This window comes from Arachis stenosperma, chromosome 5 (assembly GCF_014773155.1).
Source record: "Arachis stenosperma cultivar V10309 chromosome 5, arast.V10309.gnm1.PFL2, whole genome shotgun sequence".
In the NCBI taxonomy this organism is placed as follows: domain Eukaryota; kingdom Viridiplantae; phylum Streptophyta; class Magnoliopsida; order Fabales; family Fabaceae; genus Arachis; species Arachis stenosperma.
Window position 1 is genome coordinate 140351401 of NC_080381.1, and position 19456 is coordinate 140370856.

At 36.6% G+C, this 19456-nt stretch overlaps 3 protein-coding genes and 1 non-coding gene across 5 annotated transcripts; 2 read left to right on the forward strand and 2 right to left on the reverse strand.

Moving 5' to 3' along the window:
• Positions 1–3190: 3190 nt before the first annotated feature.
• LOC130981568 (citrate-binding protein-like) lies at positions 3191–3957 on the forward strand. The gene is made up of 2 exons (XM_057905152.1): positions 3191–3481; positions 3571–3957. Exons 1-2 carry the CDS (start codon positions 3191–3193, stop codon positions 3955–3957), a joined length of 678 nt encoding a protein of 225 aa, XP_057761135.1.
• Positions 3958–4805: 848 nt separating this feature from the next.
• LOC130932241 (U2 spliceosomal RNA) lies at positions 4806–5001 on the forward strand. Its single transcript, XR_009067400.1, has one exon. It is a non-coding gene; the product is annotated as a U2 spliceosomal RNA (small nuclear RNA).
• Positions 5002–5093: 92 nt separating this feature from the next.
• LOC130979019 (sterol 3-beta-glucosyltransferase UGT80B1-like) lies at positions 5094–10360 on the reverse strand. Of its 2 annotated transcripts, none has more exons than XM_057902364.1 (14): positions 9318–10360; positions 8928–9076; positions 8370–8609; positions 8107–8218; positions 7829–7981; positions 7620–7683; positions 7364–7421; positions 7085–7262; positions 6724–6854; positions 6440–6542; positions 6201–6277; positions 6042–6089; positions 5803–5952; positions 5094–5625 (listed from the first exon to the last, which is right to left on the reverse strand). In XM_057902364.1, exons 1-14 carry the CDS (start codon positions 9547–9549, stop codon positions 5425–5427), a joined length of 1896 nt encoding a protein of 631 aa, XP_057758347.1. In that variant the 5' UTR covers positions 9550–10360; the 3' UTR covers positions 5094–5424. The 2 variants fall into 2 exon arrangements, with proteins under 2 accessions (XP_057758347.1, XP_057758346.1); XM_057902363.1 differs by having other exon boundaries at positions 5095–5625; positions 7829–7999.
• A 1853-nt stretch (positions 10361–12213) lies between these two features.
• Positions 12214–13589, reverse strand: LOC130981569 (F-box protein SKIP2-like). The gene is made up of 3 exons (XM_057905153.1): positions 12830–13589; positions 12571–12716; positions 12214–12246 (listed from the first exon to the last, which is right to left on the reverse strand). Exons 1-3 carry the CDS (start codon positions 13587–13589, stop codon positions 12214–12216), a joined length of 939 nt encoding a protein of 312 aa, XP_057761136.1.
• Positions 13590–19456: the final 5867 nt, after the last annotated feature.

The following is a 19456-nucleotide window of genomic DNA, read 5'->3' on the forward strand; positions in this document are numbered from 1 at the left end:
CAGAATATCAGAATCAAATCAGAGATTAACTGATTAACTAACAAACTAAAACCACAATTACAGTGGCAACAAACTAAAACCACAATTACAGTGACAATAAAAAAATCAACAGCAACAAGGTTGTAATCAAGAATATTAGAATCAAATCACAGACAACGATCTCAGAATGCCGATCAGCTCAAGAAGCTGTGCGGCTTTGACGCTTGCCCCTGTCCGAACCATTTTCTGCAAGGTCCAAGAGAGGATTGATCATCCCAAGTGAACAGGCACTTGATACATTCATTGGATCTCCGATACAGAGGTGAATAAGCACAGAAGTTGCATTCTCTTTGTTCTTAGGAGATCCATTAGTGACTATATCCACCAAAGTTGGCATAGCATTCATGGATCCAACTACTGATTTTCCCTCTGGGTGGCTAACTAGTAAAGCCACAAGTGCCAGTGCCACATACCATTTCCGTCAACCTAGGCATGATACCAGCACTAATTGCACGTCCTTTAATCCCTTGATATAAGCACAGATTGAATAAGGCTGTTGCAGCATCCATCTGCCCTCTTTGACTTCCTTCATAGAAAAGAGTGACTAGTGCTTTAATTGCATCCAATTAACACTTTGTTCTCATTCAGTGCAGAGAGGCTAAAAAGGTGGCTGCAGCATTTTACCGTGCTTCCATAACACCATTTTTCAGCACGTGAACAATTCCTCGAAAGTAAGTCTGCTTAATAGAGTGTCAATATCTATAAATTCAAAAGAGCCATCTGATGTTGCTTTGCACAATCATAATTTCCCTGTTCTTTTAGGTGGCTCCACTCCATTTGCTTCACATCAATTCGATATTAGGATATATAAAACATGGTGGTTGGGTATAAGGACAGAGCTTGAAAGAATCTGCTGAGTCTTAGGACATGTTCCATGGCCTGCTTCAAGCCATATCTTCTCGCTCGTATATCTGCCTCCTATAAATGATTACAGGATCTTTCATTAGCTCCAGAGATATTGGGCAGCGAAACTCGTCTGGTATATATCCTGATATCGAATTGGTGTGAAGCAAATGGAGTGGAGCCACCTAAAAGAACAGGAAAGTTACGACTCTGCAAGGCAACATCAAATGGCTCTTCTGAATTTATAGATATTGATACTCTATTGAGCAGACTTACTTACAGTGGAGCTCCGTCTTCTAGCCAAGCGAATCAGCCAAAACCGAATATTGATTGCTGAGGCTGTTGCTATACCCTTTCTTGTTGATCTCCTCTATACACCTGATGCACTCAAGAGCATGCAGTTACTGCTCTTCTGAACCTATCTATTTGTGGAAATAACAAAGAGCGCAGCATGGCTTCTGAAGCTGTTGGAGGAATTGTTCACGTGCTGAAAAATGGTGTCATGGAAGTACGGGAAAAATGCTGCAGCCACCTTTTCAGCCTCTCTGGACTGAATGAGAATAAAGTGTTAATTGAAACATCTAGAGCAATTAAAGCACTAGTCACTCTTTTCTGTAAGGGAAGTCAAAGAGGGAAAATGGATGCTGCAAAAGCCTTATTCAATCTGTGTTTATATCAAAGGAATAAAGGACGTGCAATTAGGGCTGGTATGATGCGGTCATGCTTAAGTTGACGGAAATGGTGTCAGAGTTCTTCTTGATTAAATAGGTTGACTTTTTCTTTTTTAATTAAATGTGTAAAAATATAATATTTATCTATCTAATTAAGATTTTTTGGGAATGAGTAGTATTATCAAAGGAGTGACCTTTTTATAATGCAAATTCATATAAATATAATGAAAAAAAAAATCATGTAATTTTGAATGAGTGGTAGGTAGATAGTAAACATACTATTTAATTAATCATTATAATTAGCATTTTCATTTTTTTTCTAAGATCTTAAAAAAATATTAAAAAATAAAAATACAAATCAAATTATTATTATTATTATTGTGAGAAATAGTTTCTATTTCGAATGTGTCAAAATGTTACTAATGTATTTATGTATAAAAATTTATTTGTGGTTTAATTTATTTTTAAGTGTATTTATATTTTAATATGTAGTATTTTATACTGATAGCTGACTTTAGTAACTAATTTTAATATATATATGGGATAATCGTATTTGAATACTAGTTACCAGAAAAAATTGACACTTGTTTAATTGAGCAAACCACCAACTCAAATTGATTAATTAAAAAAAATTCTATTCTATAATATTTTTGGGTATAGGCAAGGGCCTTTGACCGAGCCCAGGCCCACCATGGTTCTTTCTTGAATTTAACAAAATTTTTTGCATAGGCTTTTGTCAATGTAGTTAAAATTTTCTTTTGGACAGGTACTATTGTCTTTTTCAAGTTTTATATTATGAAAGTTTTAAAAAAAAACTATTCTTACTCAGAAGAGTGTTGGTAATCTAGACTTATGCCCACTGCCTGGTTCAATAGATGCTGTCCAAAAATAAAAAGCATAATGGTGGTCAGGATAAAATTGTTAATTATTAAATGTTTTTACCAAAATAATAAACAAGTTAATGATTTGAATTGTATTAACTTAAATAGATAAATATTAAAAAAAAATATTTAAAAAAATAAAAACAGTTGGTTTTCAATCTTTTCTTATTCACCATGTAATATTTTTGTTTTGATTTAGCTATGCTCAGACTTGATAGCATGCATTGTCATCTAGCTCCGTTACCAATTTCTTCACTTTATTCTGGCAAGTGTTTCTTTTCTGCACTCGTATTCATATATTGTTTTTGGTTTAAGGTATATATATAATGAATATTCGGGGATATACTTCTTTACCATAGGGATCAGATCATGCATGTGTGAATCTTTTGATCAAGATTATCCTTAGGGTGACCATGGTTGACGCATTATTTCCAGTTTTTTTGCGGGCCTTAACCTGCATTATTCCTCACATGAAACTCCAAGAGAAAATACTACATATTAAGACACTGATGATGATCATTGGCAGTGACATATACATCTAACATAATTAACCAAGCCCGTGAATCAGGTTAATTATTATTTCCTTATACTAAACAACAATCTAGGGGCTAGTTGGCGCAACTAATCAGGATAAAACAATAATATGATGATTCATCATTAATTAGAATCTAGGAGCTATATATGTATCTGCCCCTGCTACTAAAGGTTTCATCATGGCTGTGATGTGTATAGTTGTTGAGCAAAAAGAAAAAAAAAATGTGCCGCTCATCATGCAATAATTTTTCTACTCTATCTATATCTATATTTTTTCTTCTGTTATTTTGTGTAGATAATTCCTTAGGGGTAATAGCATATGGAGATCCTACTCTTGGGTTTAGCCCTGTTCTTTTGACACAAGCTAATTTGAAATTGCAAAAACCATATGGCATACCATTGGACCAAAGGTATAGCTATGAACATGGAATCCATCGATTATGGGTCTATGCCAACGACAAGCCTCATGAACCAACCAGTCGCACTCAACCTCGCACGGAAATTCGTATCTCAGTATGCTTAATTATTTTCAGTATATCAAAATTAAACTTTTTCTGTATTGTTCCTTGTGTCACAAGTAAACTTTAATTTAATATTTTCAGGGGCTTGACTACAAGTCAGGGGTGTGGCAATTTGAAGGCTATGGTTTTATACCAAATGGAACATCTGGTGCTACAATAGCACAGATCTATGGTGCTGCACATGGTGCTACCACACTTATACTAAGAATATATAATAATGGAGAAATGAGATACTACAGCAGAGATTTAGTGGCTGAAAATCTTTATGACAAGTGGTTCAGACTGAATATCATCCATGATGTTGATGGTGGAACTGTTTCAGTGTTCATTGATGGAAAGAAAAAGTTTCATACAAAGGATAAAGGTCCTGGAGACTTGTACTTCAAATGTGGTGTTTATGCAGCACCTGCTAATATAAGCTATTACATGGAATCAAGATGGAGAGACATCAAAATTTATAGGTTATAAAAATTTTGTTCATTCAATAATAATCCATTGTTGTTAGTATTCTCTGTTTAGTTGATCCAAGATTCAAAATTAAGTTGGTTTGCTCTCGAACCCAAGTTTAATCAACTGGTTGACCATATTATATTATGTCTAATCGAAGCTAAATTATTGGATTATATTATTGTTTGAAATGTTAGCTAATAATTTATTAGCTAACTAGCTAGCCCTTCTCAATAAATTAACACTTAATATTCGGCCCATCTAATGTGTACAAAACTAATGATGAATATTCCAGGATCTGAACTTGAATCTTATTCAGAGCACTTCATGGTGATTGGTCACCATGGTTTTGAAGCATTTGCAGGCCAAAACCTCCATTCACTCAACGACATATGAATCAAGTTATTTCATTACATATTTGAATTTTGAAGTTATAGATTTATTCCTAATTAAAACATTTTTTTAGTAGATCATACAATTATGAGTATAGATAGTTAATTAGTAATAACTGATATTGAGTACTTATCCTTGTTATGATTCTTTTACTTGTCGTAGTCTTTGATCAATGTAATTAATATCCTTATTACCCTCTAAACAAAGATGGGCACCAAAGAAATCACCCTTTCAAACATCAAAATATATAGAATCTTATAATCCTTAGTGATCCAAAGATGTGATCTAATTCTTAGGAACTTCAAAATACGATCCAGATTTGTAAGACTTGTATGCTTTGTGTCAAAATAATAATTGGTACAACTTTGAGAGCTATGTTCATTAGAACGTTTGAGATCATGTCTCACATCAGTGGGAAGAGGAACAAGCGTCCAAGCCTTTGGTTATAAAAGAACAATTCTTGGACTCTGAAAAGCATACCTTTCTCGGCCTTTTGGCTAAGATCAAGTGTAGTATCTGTTCTTATCAGTTTAATATCTGATATGTGGGCCATTGGCCCACACGATATTAAATTTATTTTTTGAGGGGGATGGGCCACTACAGTAGCTTGCTACTGGGCCTGTCGAGCGTCGCCTAAGCCTTACACTATCGCATGTGCCTGGCGCACCCCACCTATTCAGTTTGAAATATTTCATTTTAACCCTAGAATACAATTATGTTTAACACAAGAATAAATTGAATACATTAGTATAAAGTGAAGAAAGAGTCTTCCACAACACAAAATTGATCCATGATAGGAGAACACAAATTAAACAAAAATACATAGGTAATTGCAAACTATGTGCCATAACTAATGAAACCAAGCTCTTATCCTCAACCTCTATTTCTACGGATTCTATTTTTCTTTTGGGATGATGAAATATACATCTTCAATACGTAATTATTAGTCAAACCTTCACAAAAATTACTTGACTGAAATCAATAGAATGTTATCCTCCTATTTTGAAAAATGCAAGGCTTAAAGCTCTCATCTAAAAAAATAACTATATAATGAATAAAAGAAAATACTTTACTTAGTGTGGGAAAAAAAAAAAACTATACACCACCACACGGCACACAACACCACTTGGCTATTTGAAGAAAAAACCACTGCAAAGCATTTGGGTGATCCTCCACCGGAGATGGAGTTGGGAGCGGCAGCTCGGACGGTAGATGCCGGTGAAACGCGTCAACTGCCGCAGTAACACCATCTTCATCCTTAATCAACTTTGCAACTTCCATTGCTCGAGACTTCACCTGAAGGTTTATTATTAGAATCGAGTGGATCTAACCATTAAATGTAACAGAAACCATGACCATAAAAAAGGACCTGAATTGAATAACCAGTAAATCTAACATTCAAGGAAATATAGATGTTTCCATTTTCAACTTCAATGCTTAGTCATAGATTGTGTAGCTTGGACTCAAAGTTACCTCTGGCTGGAGCATGAACTTTATGGCATTTGATAAATTCTCAAGAGTGAGCTGAGAAATTGGAATTGGTGCTGGACCTAGCCCTTTTTGATATATTCTATCCCCCCAAAAGAATTGATCTCCGAAGAATGGAACGATGGTTGTCGGACACTGTTAGTTATGGTAGTTATATTAGTAATCAACCGGCAGAAACGCTAAGACATAAACACAGTTTCTTATGCTACAATATTGAACATTACCCCGGCTTTTAGTCCTGTAGCTGTGGTTCCAGCTCCACCATGATGCACCTGCATTTTGAGCAGAAATTAAATTATCTCCAGTTGATCACTCTGGCGTGATAAGCATTTTTTATTCTTTTTCTTTCCCAAATAACCCTGGAAGTGTAAATTTCGACTCACCACGGCGGAACATTGAGGAAACAACCAGTCATGAGGGCATCCTTCTAGAAGGAAAACATTATCAGGAACTTCTGTCACTGCATAATGGAACAAAATAACTAACCCAAACACAAGATGGAACTGACACTGATCATGATCTAATTGCTGAACAAAGTGCTGATGACAAACCAAATCTAATGTGGTGTTTAACATTGAGAATTCTGAAAATTAAGGAATAAAATTTGGAGGAGAATACTTACAGTTCCCGAGATTTCCCCAGCCTCGATCGATGATTCCCCGTTGTTCAGTATCCTTCAGAGCCTCTATTATAACATCAGTAGCTCTTTTAGGATCTTCAAGAGGCTAACAAAGTAAAACACAATACTATCATTTAGAGGACTAACAAAAACTCCGTTTTTTATTATGTTGGATAATAAAAAGCTTGTTTTAAGACTTGATTAATGTTGTGAAGACATTAAAATTGCAGAAAAACTTCTCATTTGTTCATACAAAATGACCCAGTTCAAGAGAAAATCACCATTACCATGCTCCCAAACCCAAAATATAATGGTTTTGAGCCTTTTTGGATCCATTCGACAAAATCCTTGCGTGGTTGGTACTTTGCTCCAATGTTTAAGAAACAATAACCAACAACATCAACTAAAGGGCCCCAATCTGTAAAATTTGTTAGATATCTTTAGCAATGGTAAAAAATTTGACACTACAAAGCATGCTTATCAAATATTTCAAGACAAATAGTGTGGTTTTATCAACAGAACATGAGTATGGAGCAAAAGAGTTCACCAAATTCTACTCCATGTCAAAAGTTACTATGCAATTAAGCTACTCAAAAAACTAGCATTGAACACTAATCATGTTTGTGCTTATTTGATCCATGTCCATACCACTAGGCTTGGGAACAACATGAGGACTCCACATATATGCAGTTGGTAAATGAGATATCGATCCACGGTACATGCTGAAGTATGCAATAGGAGCAAGCTTCAATTTCCTTTTCCTGAAGTCATTAATAATTCCTCGGATCCCCCACCATATCAGAAGATCAACAATTATATAGGACAGCTGGATGCAATGAAACATGATTACTGGTAAACTTCTCCAGCAACATATTACACAATTATCAAAATTCAGAATGCAGACAGTTGTTCAAGAAAAGTACATACCCAGTAACCAGCACTTTGCGGAACACGAGCCAGAGGATGTGGGAACTGATATGTTGGCCTGCCTATTGAGAAAACATATATGTGAGAAGTGATTCCAAGAAAGAATTTAGAAAGAAATATAGGCTTAATGGTTATTATGAGTCAGGAATCATGGAATCATCTGTATCTTATGAAACCAATATAGCCTTAGCCTTCTATATCAAAAGTAAATAACATAAATTTCCACTTAATGATCATTATTATGACTTTAACTTACGTCCAAGGCATCGTGAAGAATATGTGTATCGGCACTCCAAGGGCTTCAGCAACATGTACATGTCCTACAAACCATGAAATATGATTCAGTTCATCTCTTATGAATTGGAGAAACAATACACATGTAAATGGAAAAGAAAGAAATGAAAATAAATGGCAAAGTATGAAATGAAGAAGAACACAAAGTACATTAGGCTTCTAACCACTCACCACAAGCAGTGGGATTTGCAATAATAGCCTGAGCTCTGAAAGGAACACCAGTTTCCAAATCAGGTGCCGTGCATGCCGGAAGAAGAGAATCAACTATGGCCTTCAGCTGCTTTCTTTGAATGGATATTTCAGTCGGACCGGAAGGGATTAAACCTTTATTCCTCACCATATCTAGTATCAGAAAAACAGTATAATTCCAAGGACAGAAAATATTGCATCAAAGTATTAAACTGTTAAGTGGAGGTTCATGATTGGAAAATACTGCATTAAACTCTTACATGCTGCCAAAGCACGAGGATCGCCACCCAAAGGATAGAAATCTATACCAGCAGACTTTACAAATGTGTCGAAATCAGCATGTGTTGCCAGCCTAACATGGTGACCATACTCCTGCTAGCAATAATAAAGTATGAGTTCAGAAAAGTTGACAATCTGGATAGAGTTCATTGAGAGTAGTTGGAAATATTGATTGCATCCTCCGAAACAGATCATTGTCAGACATGATCTCATGAAAGAATTGGTCAGGAATATTCAAACATGCCTGAAGTTTTTTCGCAATGGCCAAAAAAGGTTGTACATCGCCTCTAGTTCCAACCACAAGAATGACAATTTGCAGCTGTGGAATTGATTTCTTTGATTCAGAAATAAGACTTCCACTCAATGTTGAATCTTCAAAAGATTGAAACTCCAATAATTCTGATGCAACAGGTGCACTTTTCTCTAGATCAACTTCAACAGTCCCATCATTTTGTATCCTCACTAGGTTGGCAATCAGTTTTTGCTGAGAGAATTGAAAGAATTTAGCAACTCTAATGCATAAATCACAAATAAAAGGAGAATTTCAAGAAGAGAGCTATGACATGCTACATATTTTAAAATATAGATTTCATATTCTTAACAGAACAAAATAATAATATCAAAATGTAGAGTCAGCTTCTAAGCATGATTATGCAGCATATACATACAAGTAATTAAGTATTCTTCAATATATACTTGAAATAACACTAACATCTAAGCATATAACTTAAATTAGACTAAAAATGCACAAGCACAAACATGAAAATCAAAACGATGTAAATAAGATGACACTTATATGTACCTTGTCACGCTTGGACAACCTGTCCAATATTAGTTCATGCCTCGGAGATCCCCATTTTTCCATCATTGATCTAGTAAGCATAACTTCATGACCAGAAATAAGCAGGTTCCTCTCAGTTCCAGCAGTCTCTCTGGTGAAATGCTCCAAACCTTCAAGAACAATATTTTTCAACTTTTTATACTATGTCATAGCATCAAATATGCTTGCCATTCATACATACTTAAAGATATAAATGTTAGTTCAACCGAAAAACATATCGAAGAGAAGACATGAAGCAAGAACACAGTCCATAACCTACATTACAACAATTCTAGTGCTTAATTTACAGTCATCAACTACCTAATAGGACTAACAAAAGAAACTTTTGACAAGAATCTGATAAGAACTAACCTCCTCGAGGCGAAGAGCCAACTTTTGATGATCTCTGGCCTAGATGATCCTCACATTCCTCTTCCTCTTTACAAGAAGTCGAATCAAATCGTTCATCTGGAAGCTTACTCTCAGCTATAACCAATCCATTGTCACTCATTCTCCTGAGATCTTTATTCTGTATGCTAACAAAGGCTTCTAAAAATTCCCTGGACAAGTATCCAATCCCATTGGTATTACTGCCCATTCCCATAATCTGTATTTTCAACTCGCATTCACTTTTTCTGGTTCTAACTCTGCCAATTCCATAAACAACAAATAAACCCAGCAACCAAACTATAGCACCCTCTAAACACACTTCAATTCACCATATAGGTAAAACTAAAGACTAAAGAGTACATTTTTCTTCTTTTTTCTTATGTATCAAACCTATACTAAGCTCACAAACCCATAAAGTACTTCAAAACCGGTTCCATGGCATCTGAACATTCTCCATCTCCACTTTTAGCCCTTTTTTTCAATCACCCTATAAACAGGTGGCAAGTGGAGGATCAAAAAAGACCAAACACAACACTAAATAATTGAAAGCTTTATACAACCCACCAGTCAATCAAGCACAAAGAACGTTCGGTAAGCATAAAGCTAAAGACTTTTTCCAATTCTAACCTTGACCCAGCTCTATCAAGCTATACCATCACTTTCAGCACAAAGAACAAGAGAGAAAGCTTCACTTAACTGAAACAGGGTGGCATCTGAAGAAGAGATTGCAGCAGAATGGAATCATAATAACTTTATTCGCCATTTACACCAATCATGGCATTGCCACTTGCTTCAACTCAAGTACCCAAAAAAAAAACACTGGAAAATGGAAGGATTTTAATAAATAAAAAGAAAAAAAATTGATTTTTTTTTTTTTTTTTTTGAGATGGGTTTGAGGTGGTAGTTGTTTTGGACAAGGAAGTTGTTTCATTTAACCATTTCAGTGTCAGAAACATAACAGCAACGAAGTTAGGATTACAAAGATGTCAATTTTTGTGAAGGTGACCCTCCATTCTTCCAGAGAGGAAAACAAAATTCCCTGTAAAAGGAAAAAAAGATAATATCTGAATATATTTATATATATTATTTATATTTTTTAACTAAATAATTAAAAATTTCATAATAAAATTTATAATAGTATAATAATTTTTTTAAAGATATTAAATATGTATTTTTATATAAAGTAACTCAATTTTATATATACAGTACATAATAATTATTTAGTATAATATTACAGAAACGATTGATTAAGATATTCATAAAGTCATCGATCTTTTTTTTTTCAGATGGAAAAAAAGACACCAATATAGTTGAATATTTAAGGTGCTAAATAATGTGGGGTTATTAATGTTAATAATGTGGATCAACACTCAACACTGAACAGAGCTTCGTTGGCTAAAGTTCCAACGCCCATGGGAGTCAAAGATTATTGTAAATAGAAAATTAAAGTCATACTTTAATTCTTTTAATATAATTCCATTAAATTAAATTTAGAGCTTTATGAACAGGTCACATAGTGGTGAAACTTGTTAAAAATAAAACCATAAGGAAACAAATTTTCATAGATAAAATTATGTATCCAGAATCCAGTATTTTAAAATTCTGTTTCCGTTAAAAAAAGTTTTATTTTTAATTTTTTAACAAGTGTCTTTCCAAAACTTTTTTTTTTCCTTTCCAATAGCTGAGGGAGAATAAGACAAAACAAATATAACAAAGAATATCATACATCAATTACTAAATATAGTATAAAAGCTAACACCAAATCAATTTAAATTTAACTTTTGTAATAAGAAAATAAAAAATACTCTACGTTCATTAAAAAATTAACTAATAAAATAATCATATCTATTATAATAAAATAATTAAATTTGTAATACATAAATAATTAAATTTATTTAAAATAATATAATAAAAAACTTATAAAATATAATACATATTTTTATACATAATAACTTATTAATAATTAATTGTTTGCATATATTCAATTTTTTTGCAATAAAATTCATAAATATATATATATTAGAGAGAAAGGAATTAATATAAGAATTTTTTATAGGTACCCGTTATAGTTATGACTTATGACCACGGGTATCATGGGTGAGAAATGATCTTAGTGCAGTGTGTATCTGCATATGCAGAGATATTCACGTGCCAGTTGGGGATGCTACTCTAAAATATAATCATTGGAAGTTTGGAATTGAAAGTGTAAAGAAATATGTAGAAGGAGCACTCTACTGTATGGATTGAGATTGTACAGAGAGAGAATTAAATTTTTTTTATAGTTATTTTTTATTAATTTATTAATGTTCAATATGTGGGTCATAATATTTTCAATCTCTCTTTCATCACATAAAAAGAAGATTAAAAGACATTTTCGTTCTTGACTTTTTTTTCCGCAGACATTTTAGTCCTCAAGCAATGGAAAATACATTAAAGTCCCTGACCCTTAAAAAACGTGGATATTTATGTCCTTCCATTAAATTCAGTCGTTTGCACTGGATAAAAAAGGCTGAGCTGACAGAGGTGGTGCTGAGGTGGTACGTAACGGAGGCCAGGTGGCATGGAGTATTTCGTAACAGGACATATAAGTCCCTGGAGACAAAACGACGCCGTTTTTGTATCCTCCCCCATTCTTTTAAATTTCTCTACCATTTTCTTCTTCCTTCGTCCCTTTCCCTTCCATTCTTCTTCCTCGCCCCAGCCTCCATCACCGCCGCACAACCGCGCCTCCGTCAGCCACCATCAACACCGGCGACCTCCTCCATCCTCTCTTTTCGCGTCTTCTTCCCTTTCTCACTCCCTTACTCCCATTAGTCTCTCTCTCTTCTCACCCTCCTTCCACCCACCGTTCGTCCGCGACAACCTTTTCGACGACCCACTACCGCCGTTCCGCCGCCTCTCTGCACCCAAGCTGAAATAAGTAAACGCACACCCCATTAAAATGTGCAGATTCGTCTACACCAGACAATGTGAACTAACTTTTATTAAAGCACACTAGACTGTGACAGAAGGACAACAAAATTTTGAAAGATATGATTTAAAGACTAATCTCATATTCATGGTTTTAATTTGGAACTACACACTTGAACCCACTAAAAACATGAATAAGGAGATAAGGTAATAAGTTGAAGCACATATTAATGGTCTATAGAATACTAAGAGATGAATGGTGTCAGAATTGCATATATATGTATAAAATCAGTATCCGACAGAGTCAATGCAGATTCAGACTTACCATGCTTGGATCTTCACTTCCTTGTGGCATGTCAGTTTCGATAGTTAGGTGGTTCAACTCCAAATTAAACTTCATGTTAGCTAGAGTTGATAAGTCACCGTCACTTAATATCACCTGTTGACTAAAAACATGTCTCAAAGTTGTTTCTAAATTCAACAAAATCGTAATGTATATATAAATATAATATAACTGACCTCAAAGCAAAATTTATTAGAAAACAACTTTGAATGAGAAAGTATTAACTCGAATAGAAACAGACTTGATGGCCATATGCAACACCTCTCCAAAGCCTTGCATTTGGAAGCAATTGCCTCAAGTCTTGAAGATGTTGGATAGATACCAATCAAAGCAAGTTCCTGCAAGTTAATGCAGTGTTTGGCAACAAAAATCAAACCATCATCACCAATCCTATTGGTTCTCCACCCATCAACGTGAAGCTTCCTTAATATCCTGCAGTTCTTAGCAACTAGATTGAGACCCACATTTGAGCACTCAGCGGTTTTAACAATGTGCAAAGTGTCCAAATTCAAACACTTAGACAAACCCACAAGACCCACATCGCTAACTTGAATCTTCTCAAGGTGAACATCAACCAACGCAGCGTGGAGGTTCTCAATCTTCTCAAGGGTGTCATCCCAATCCCCCAAACATCCAATTACCTTCAAAGATCGAAGCCTTTTCGACCCAATCATAAGGGGCGCGAAGCTCTGGCCATTCACAATCTCCTTCAAGCAAACAGGAGTCACCGACGTCGTTCCGGAACCAACCACCTCCTCGCCATCGTGGGCCCCACGCAACCGCTTAACAGAGAGCTCTTCCAAACCCTGGCAATGGCTAATGACAGCGTTGATTCTCTTAATGCCGAACACACATGAAGCACAAGATAGCTTCTTCAACGCCTTGCAGTTTTTGCCAATAGCGGCCATTCCTGCCTCCGTTATCTCACGGTATTCACGGAGCTTGAGCCACGTTAGGTTAATGCATCGGAGCAAAATCAGGATCAAACCTTCGTCATTCATGCTCGTTTTAGAAGGTGGAGAGGGTTGTGGAGTGAGAGGTCTGTGAGATGAGAGAGGAAGAAAGGGCACGATGAAACTGCCATGGAAGAAGAAGAAGAAGAAAAAGAAGAAGAAGAAGTCTGGGATTGTATATGGGTCTTTTGGGTATTGTATACGGGATTCAACTGCGTTTGGAGAGGAGGAGACGAAACGGCGTCGTTTTCGTCTCCAGGGACTTATATGTCCTGTTACGAAATCTTCCATGCCACCTGGCCTCCGTTACGTGCCACCTCAGCGCCATGTATGCCAGTTCAGCCTTTTTCGTTCAGTACAAACGGCTGAATTTAACGGAAGGACATGGATGTCCACGTTTTTCAAGGCTCAGGGGTTTTAATATATTTTTCATTGTTTGAGGACGAAAATGTCCGCAAAAAAAAGGTCAGTGACAAAAATATTCTTTACTCTAAAAAAAAGATCTATAAACTTATATCTTTACCTTATAATTCACCTATATATAATAATGAGCAACATGTTATTCAAGCTTCTGCACGCCAATGGTTGATAAATAATAATCCATATATTCCTCAAATATTACATTATTATTAAGACAACTTATATAAATAAATTATTTGTCTTTTAAATTTACATAATTATATTTTTTTAAATATGGAGATGCAAATACATTATTTTATATATCTATAAAATTGTTAGAGACTATCATAGTTTTTGTTTATTGATGTTTTACCATAAACCGTTATTAGCAGTAGCGGTTTATGTGTGTGGAGAAATGTGTATAAACCGCTAGAGGTAGTTATGATTTACGTTAAACAAGATATTTATTATTTCTTTACCATTTCAGTGTCAACTTATATGTTATAATTTTTTTATATCTTTACTTCATATACATGGGCATGCAGAATAGTCTTAGCAAGCTCGAATTTTGATAATAATCTTATATGGTGTTTTATTTGTATTTCTTGCTTGTGAACTAGAGTTTTGACTTTATTTTGTTCGGTCAAGACAATGCATGACTTTGATTTATTTTTGATAAAAAATTTTTGATTTTCACTTAGTGAGCTATTTTGTTAGAAGCAAATTCATTAGACATTTTGTGAAAAGAAATTCATTGGACTAACGTGAGCTTTATTTATGTAATTGCGTCTTTATATTTGAAAAAATGCAATTGCGTAAATTTAAAAGGCAAATAATTTATTTATATAAATTGCCCTTATTATTATTTAAGAATAAAATATTATTTTAATACCTAAAATTTAGATCCGTTTTAATTTGGTCTTTAATAATTTAAATATTTTATTTTAGTCTTTAAAAATTGTAAATATTTTATTTTAATTTTATTTTATTATTAAATTTGATACGAATAATTAGTATATTAAAAGTTAATAACGTTACTTTTATTAATTTTAGTATATAAATAAAATTAATCTACTATAATCATCACTATAAAATTTTTTTATTTGATTTTAAAGCATTGAGGATCTATTGATATGATCTAGGATTATTTTAAAAAAAATTAAAAAATAAAAGTGTTGTAAAAAGATTTTGATTATGTTTTTCTAATACAATAAAAAATATATGATTTAATAATTGTTACGGTGGGTAACCGGAGATTGATTGAACGGATGGCGTGGGCTGGCCCAAACGTGTGAAGGAGGAAGTTTCCGTCTGAGTATGCAGCTCGGGAGACTCCGTCCGACTTGTGTTCGCGAGTGAATGGGGGGTGGTACCTGCAAGGACACTCCGATGCCTAAGTTAGCAAGGGTGCGAGCAGGTCTAGAGAGTATTGGGCTTAGAGATACCTGAGGGGGATCAGTGTACTTATAGTGGTGAGCCAATAACCACCGTTGGAGTAGTGCCGTATCTTTAGGGTGCTAACCGCCCCCATTATCTTGGGGAGGTTAAGATATGGTTTTATGAAGCGGTTAGAGAGATTTTAGGGGCGGTTACTTATTTGAATGAGTGTTTATCTGCCAGCTAATCTCATATCCTAACTTCTTTAGAGCAAGTCGTAGTGAACACCGACTTCTTATGTGAAGGTCGGTCCTTAGTTAGGCCTGATCTATTGGATTAGGCCTTTTAGTTGGATATGGGCCCTTATCATTGGGTTAGGGTATGAACAGTGCCCCTACTTGAGCCCAAGATCTCTTTAGGGCTTGGGTTCAAGTATTTAACTCGGGTTCGTAGCCGACTTTCACGGGTTTTGAAACCGACGTGATTTTTGCGACCTTTTGTTTCTGACAGTTACGTCAATTCAAGCGTCGTGTCCGTTGGGGAAGCATTTAGGGATTGGGGGCTTTGGTAACGGTGCAATCTCATTAATGACTGCTCCGCTTTTACCATTATGCCCCTTGGTATGTTTATAAATACTTTCCCTCTCTTTCCTTTTTCCGTTTCTGCAATCTTTCAAACTTCTTCTCTCCTTGTTCGTGCTGTATTCTTGTGCTTGAAGATTTCTGCTTTTTCCAACCTTCATTTCTCGGATAAAGGTTAGTGTTCACTTTTTTCATGTCATGCCTGATGTTTGCATGCTTTTGGTTTTTGTGGGTGGATAGGTTGGTCTGTAGATTTCGGCTTCGCATCTCTCCCCTTTAGGGACCGTGTTTTTTGATTTTCTTTTTCTTTTTTCTTTTTGTAGGTTTCTGTCACCTTTCATTATATAAAGAAAAATGGCCTTTGTAGATGTTCTTTCTCAGTGGGTTGATGTCACTGTCCTTGGGGAGGAACCCTTGGTCGATGCGGAGTTTATTACTCACCTTCGCACTCATCACCGGCTCTGTACTTCGGATGAGGATGAGCCTAAATATGAGTTGCTTGTTCCCGGTTCAGAGGACCGAGTCTGTCATGGGAGAGCCAACGAAACGGCTCCCCATTTCTTCTTTATGTATGAGTGCATAATCACCCGTCTGGGCGTCTTTCTGCCCTTTTCAGATTTTGAGATGTCAGTTTTGCAGCATTGTCGGGTTGCCCCTACCCAGCTTCACCCCAACTCCTGGGGTTTCTTGAAAATTTATCAATTCATTAGCCATGCTCTGGATTTCCCGACTTCTCTGAAAATCTTTTTCCATCTTTTTCATATGACCAAGCCTTTTAGTGGGCTGAATAACAAACAACAATGGGTTTCCTTCCGAGCCATACAAGGTCGGAGGATTTTTACCCTTTTTGATGAATCTTTTCATGACTTTAAAAATTTCTTTTTCAAAGTGCAAGCTGTAGAGGGTCATCACCCCTTTTTTCTGGATGATAATTCTTTTCCTCGCTTTCCTTTATACTGGTTGGAGGCCTCCCCTTGTGAGAAATATGGTCTGGATGACCTGGATGAGGTAGAGGCTGCCGTCGTGGGGTTCCTCCGAGAAGTGTGGGGGAGGGCCCCATATTTGGATACTAAAAAATTTCTCCAAGGGTCCCCGATCTTTGTCCAATCACAGCTAGGTAGTTTTTCCTGGTCTGCTAAATTTCCGACTTGTTAACTGATCATTCCGACTTAAAAGATTCTTTAACTATTGTTTTTTTCTTTTTTCAGAAATGGCAAAGACAAACGCTCAAGAATCTTTTCAGAAGGTCCAGGAGGCTAAAGCTAAGTCTCGCGCTCGGTCTGGTGGCGCCAGGGTTATCTCTCCTCCTCCTCCACCTCGCAACATTGGGACTCTTTCCAAGCCTATTGTAATTTCTTCTTCAGCTCCCTCTCAGTCGCTCCCCGTCGTCCGACCTTCCCCTGATCCAAAGAAGCGCAAGACTTTAGAGTCTGGTGCTTCTGAGGTTAAGGCGGATGCCATTGAGTTTGTCCGAAAGAATATCTATCCCCATGTTCGTATAGGCATGGATGATATGTCTGTTCGGGGTCATCTTACCACTATGGTTGAGGAGAGTCTCAAGGCGGCGGGGGTTTGCGGTAAGCTCTTGGATATCTTTGAGAAGGCTCCCCTCAGCTCTTTAGGGACGACCTCGAAGGTCGAGGAGCTAGAGGGGAGGCTTCGCTCATATCAGGAGCATGAGGGAGAGTTGAAGAAAGAAATTGCCAAGTTGAGGGAGGAGAGAGATACCTTTCGGGAGAAGGGGAAGGCTTTGCAGGCCCAGTACAACATGGAGGTGGAGCTGAAGAAAACGGCGCAGGCCAGTTATCAAAGCTTATTCAAGGACCTCGTGTCTGTGAAGAACGATCTGCTGAACTCTCGGAAGGCATATGATGAGTTGGAGGACTCAATTGCTGATGGCGCCGAGGAGTCTTGGAGGATTTTCTTGGAGCAAGTCAGGGTCATTGCTCCCGACTTGGATCTTTCTCCTTTACATCCTGACAAAGTCGTTATTGATGGTGCCATCGTGGATCCTCCTGCCCCCGTAGTTGTTTCCGAGTCAGAATTGAAGACTCGTGGGCAGAGGATTATTGAGTCCCCTCCACGATCTAAGGACGCTCCAAGTTCTTCAGATGTTCCTCTGATCCCTTCATCTCCCATGGATGCTTCTGGTGCTCCTCCCAATTCTGGTGGTGGTGACTCGTCTGCTGTGAAAAAATGATCTTTGGCTATTTTGGGGGTCCGGCCTGTGGGCCCCCCATTTTTAAACTCTTTATTTATTTTGTTCTTGGTTGTGTAGTTTGAACAATTTCTTTTGGCCTTTTAAGGCCGTTAACAAAATATTTTGGCGAGTGCCCTTTTTGAATAAGGGTTCAGATTAACAAAATAAATACCCTTTTTTGGATAAGGGTTTAAGTTACCTTGTGCGTGTATGTTTTTCTAATTTTCTGAATTCCCCTTGGCTTTTTCTTGAAAACCTTTCTTTTTGTTTTTCGGAGTTTTTCGTTTAAGGATTTTCGAGACATCCTCTAAACTTCTTCCTAGGTTTTCCTATCTCTTTTTGTTATCCCTTATACTCAACTTTGTTTTAGCGAGTTCTTATGACTTAGGTTATTTTTGCGATGCGTTTTTCTTCTACTCGATTTTATACTCCGATTTATGAATCGAAGTGTTTCCGAGCTTTCCTACTCGGGGCCTCGTTTCGACTTATGAGTCGGATTGGTTCCCGAGTTTTTACGATCGACTCATATAACCTCTTTACACCGACTTGTACCTCGTCGTTTTATCCTGACGACCATCTAGGTCGGTTCATGGGATTTTCACGCTTTGTCGAGCTTAAGTCGGCGCGTTTCGTAGAAAGACTTAGAAAAATAAAGAAGGATATTATAAGAGATATTGTGAATGAAAAAGATCTTTATTAATTGGGGAGGTACCTTCTTTTGCTACTAAGGGTCTTGATAGCCTATTCCCTTAGTCTCTACTATGATGCCTCGTTAAAAACCCTTCTCCAGAAAAAACCCTTTTGGGGAAAAAAATCATGAAGTTGGGAAAAGAGTACATCATGGAGTAGAGTTCGCTTTTAACTGTAGTACCTTTTCATGTTACAAGCATGCCACGACCTTGGTAGCTCAGTGCCGTTTAGGTCGGTTACTTTATAATAACCTTTTCCTAAAACTTCATTGACTTTGTATGGTCCCTTCCAATTTGCGGTGAGCTTTCCTTCTCCCGATTTGTTGACTCCAATGTCGTTTCTGATTAAGACCAAATCATCTGGAGCAAATGTTCTTCGAATGACTTTTTTGTTGTACCTTGTAGTCATCCTTTGTTTCAACGCAGCTTCTCTTATCTGGGCATTTTCTCGGACTTCGGGGAGCAAGTCGAGCTCCTCTTTGTGTCCCCGTATATTTCCGACCTCGTCATGGAGAATTACCCTTGGGCTTTGCTCATTGATCTCTATTGGAATCATGGCTTCTACACCATAGACTAGTCGGAAAGGTGTTTCTCCCGTGGCGGATTGGGATGTTGTCCTGTAGGCCCATAGCACTTGAGGGAGCTCTTCAGCCCAAGCTCCTTTTGCTT

Excerpts from the sequence above, each read along its gene's own strand:
- LOC130979019 (XM_057902363.1), bottom strand. The coding sequence starts at position 9,549 with ATGGGAATGGGCAGTAATACCAATGGGATTGGATACTTGTCCAGGGAA. Across the intron at positions 6,855-7,084 it reads TGTTGTTCCCAAGCCTAGTG|ATTGGGGCCCTTTAGTTGAT; the intron begins GTATGGACATGG and ends CAAATTTTACAG. Across the intron at positions 6,090-6,200 it reads TTCCTCAATGTTCCGCCGTG|GTGCATCATGGTGGAGCTGG; the intron begins GTGAGTCGAAAT and ends CTCAAAATGCAG.
- LOC130981569 (XM_057905153.1), bottom strand. The coding sequence starts at position 13,589 with ATGAATGACGAAGGTTTGATCCTGATTTTGCTCCGATGCATTAACCTA. Across the intron at positions 12,717-12,829 it reads GTGTTGCATATGGCCATCAA|AAACAACTTTGAGACATGTT; the intron begins GTCTGTTTCTAT and ends TGTTGAATTTAG. Across the intron at positions 12,247-12,570 it reads GAAGTGAAGATCCAAGCATG|CTTGGGTGCAGAGAGGCGGC; the intron begins GTAAGTCTGAAT and ends TACTTATTTCAG.
- LOC130981568 (XM_057905152.1), top strand. The coding sequence starts at position 3,191 with ATGTGCCGCTCATCATGCAATAATTTTTCTACTCTATCTATATCTATA. Across the intron at positions 3,482-3,570 it reads GCACGGAAATTCGTATCTCA|GGGCTTGACTACAAGTCAGG; the intron begins GTATGCTTAATT and ends TAATATTTTCAG.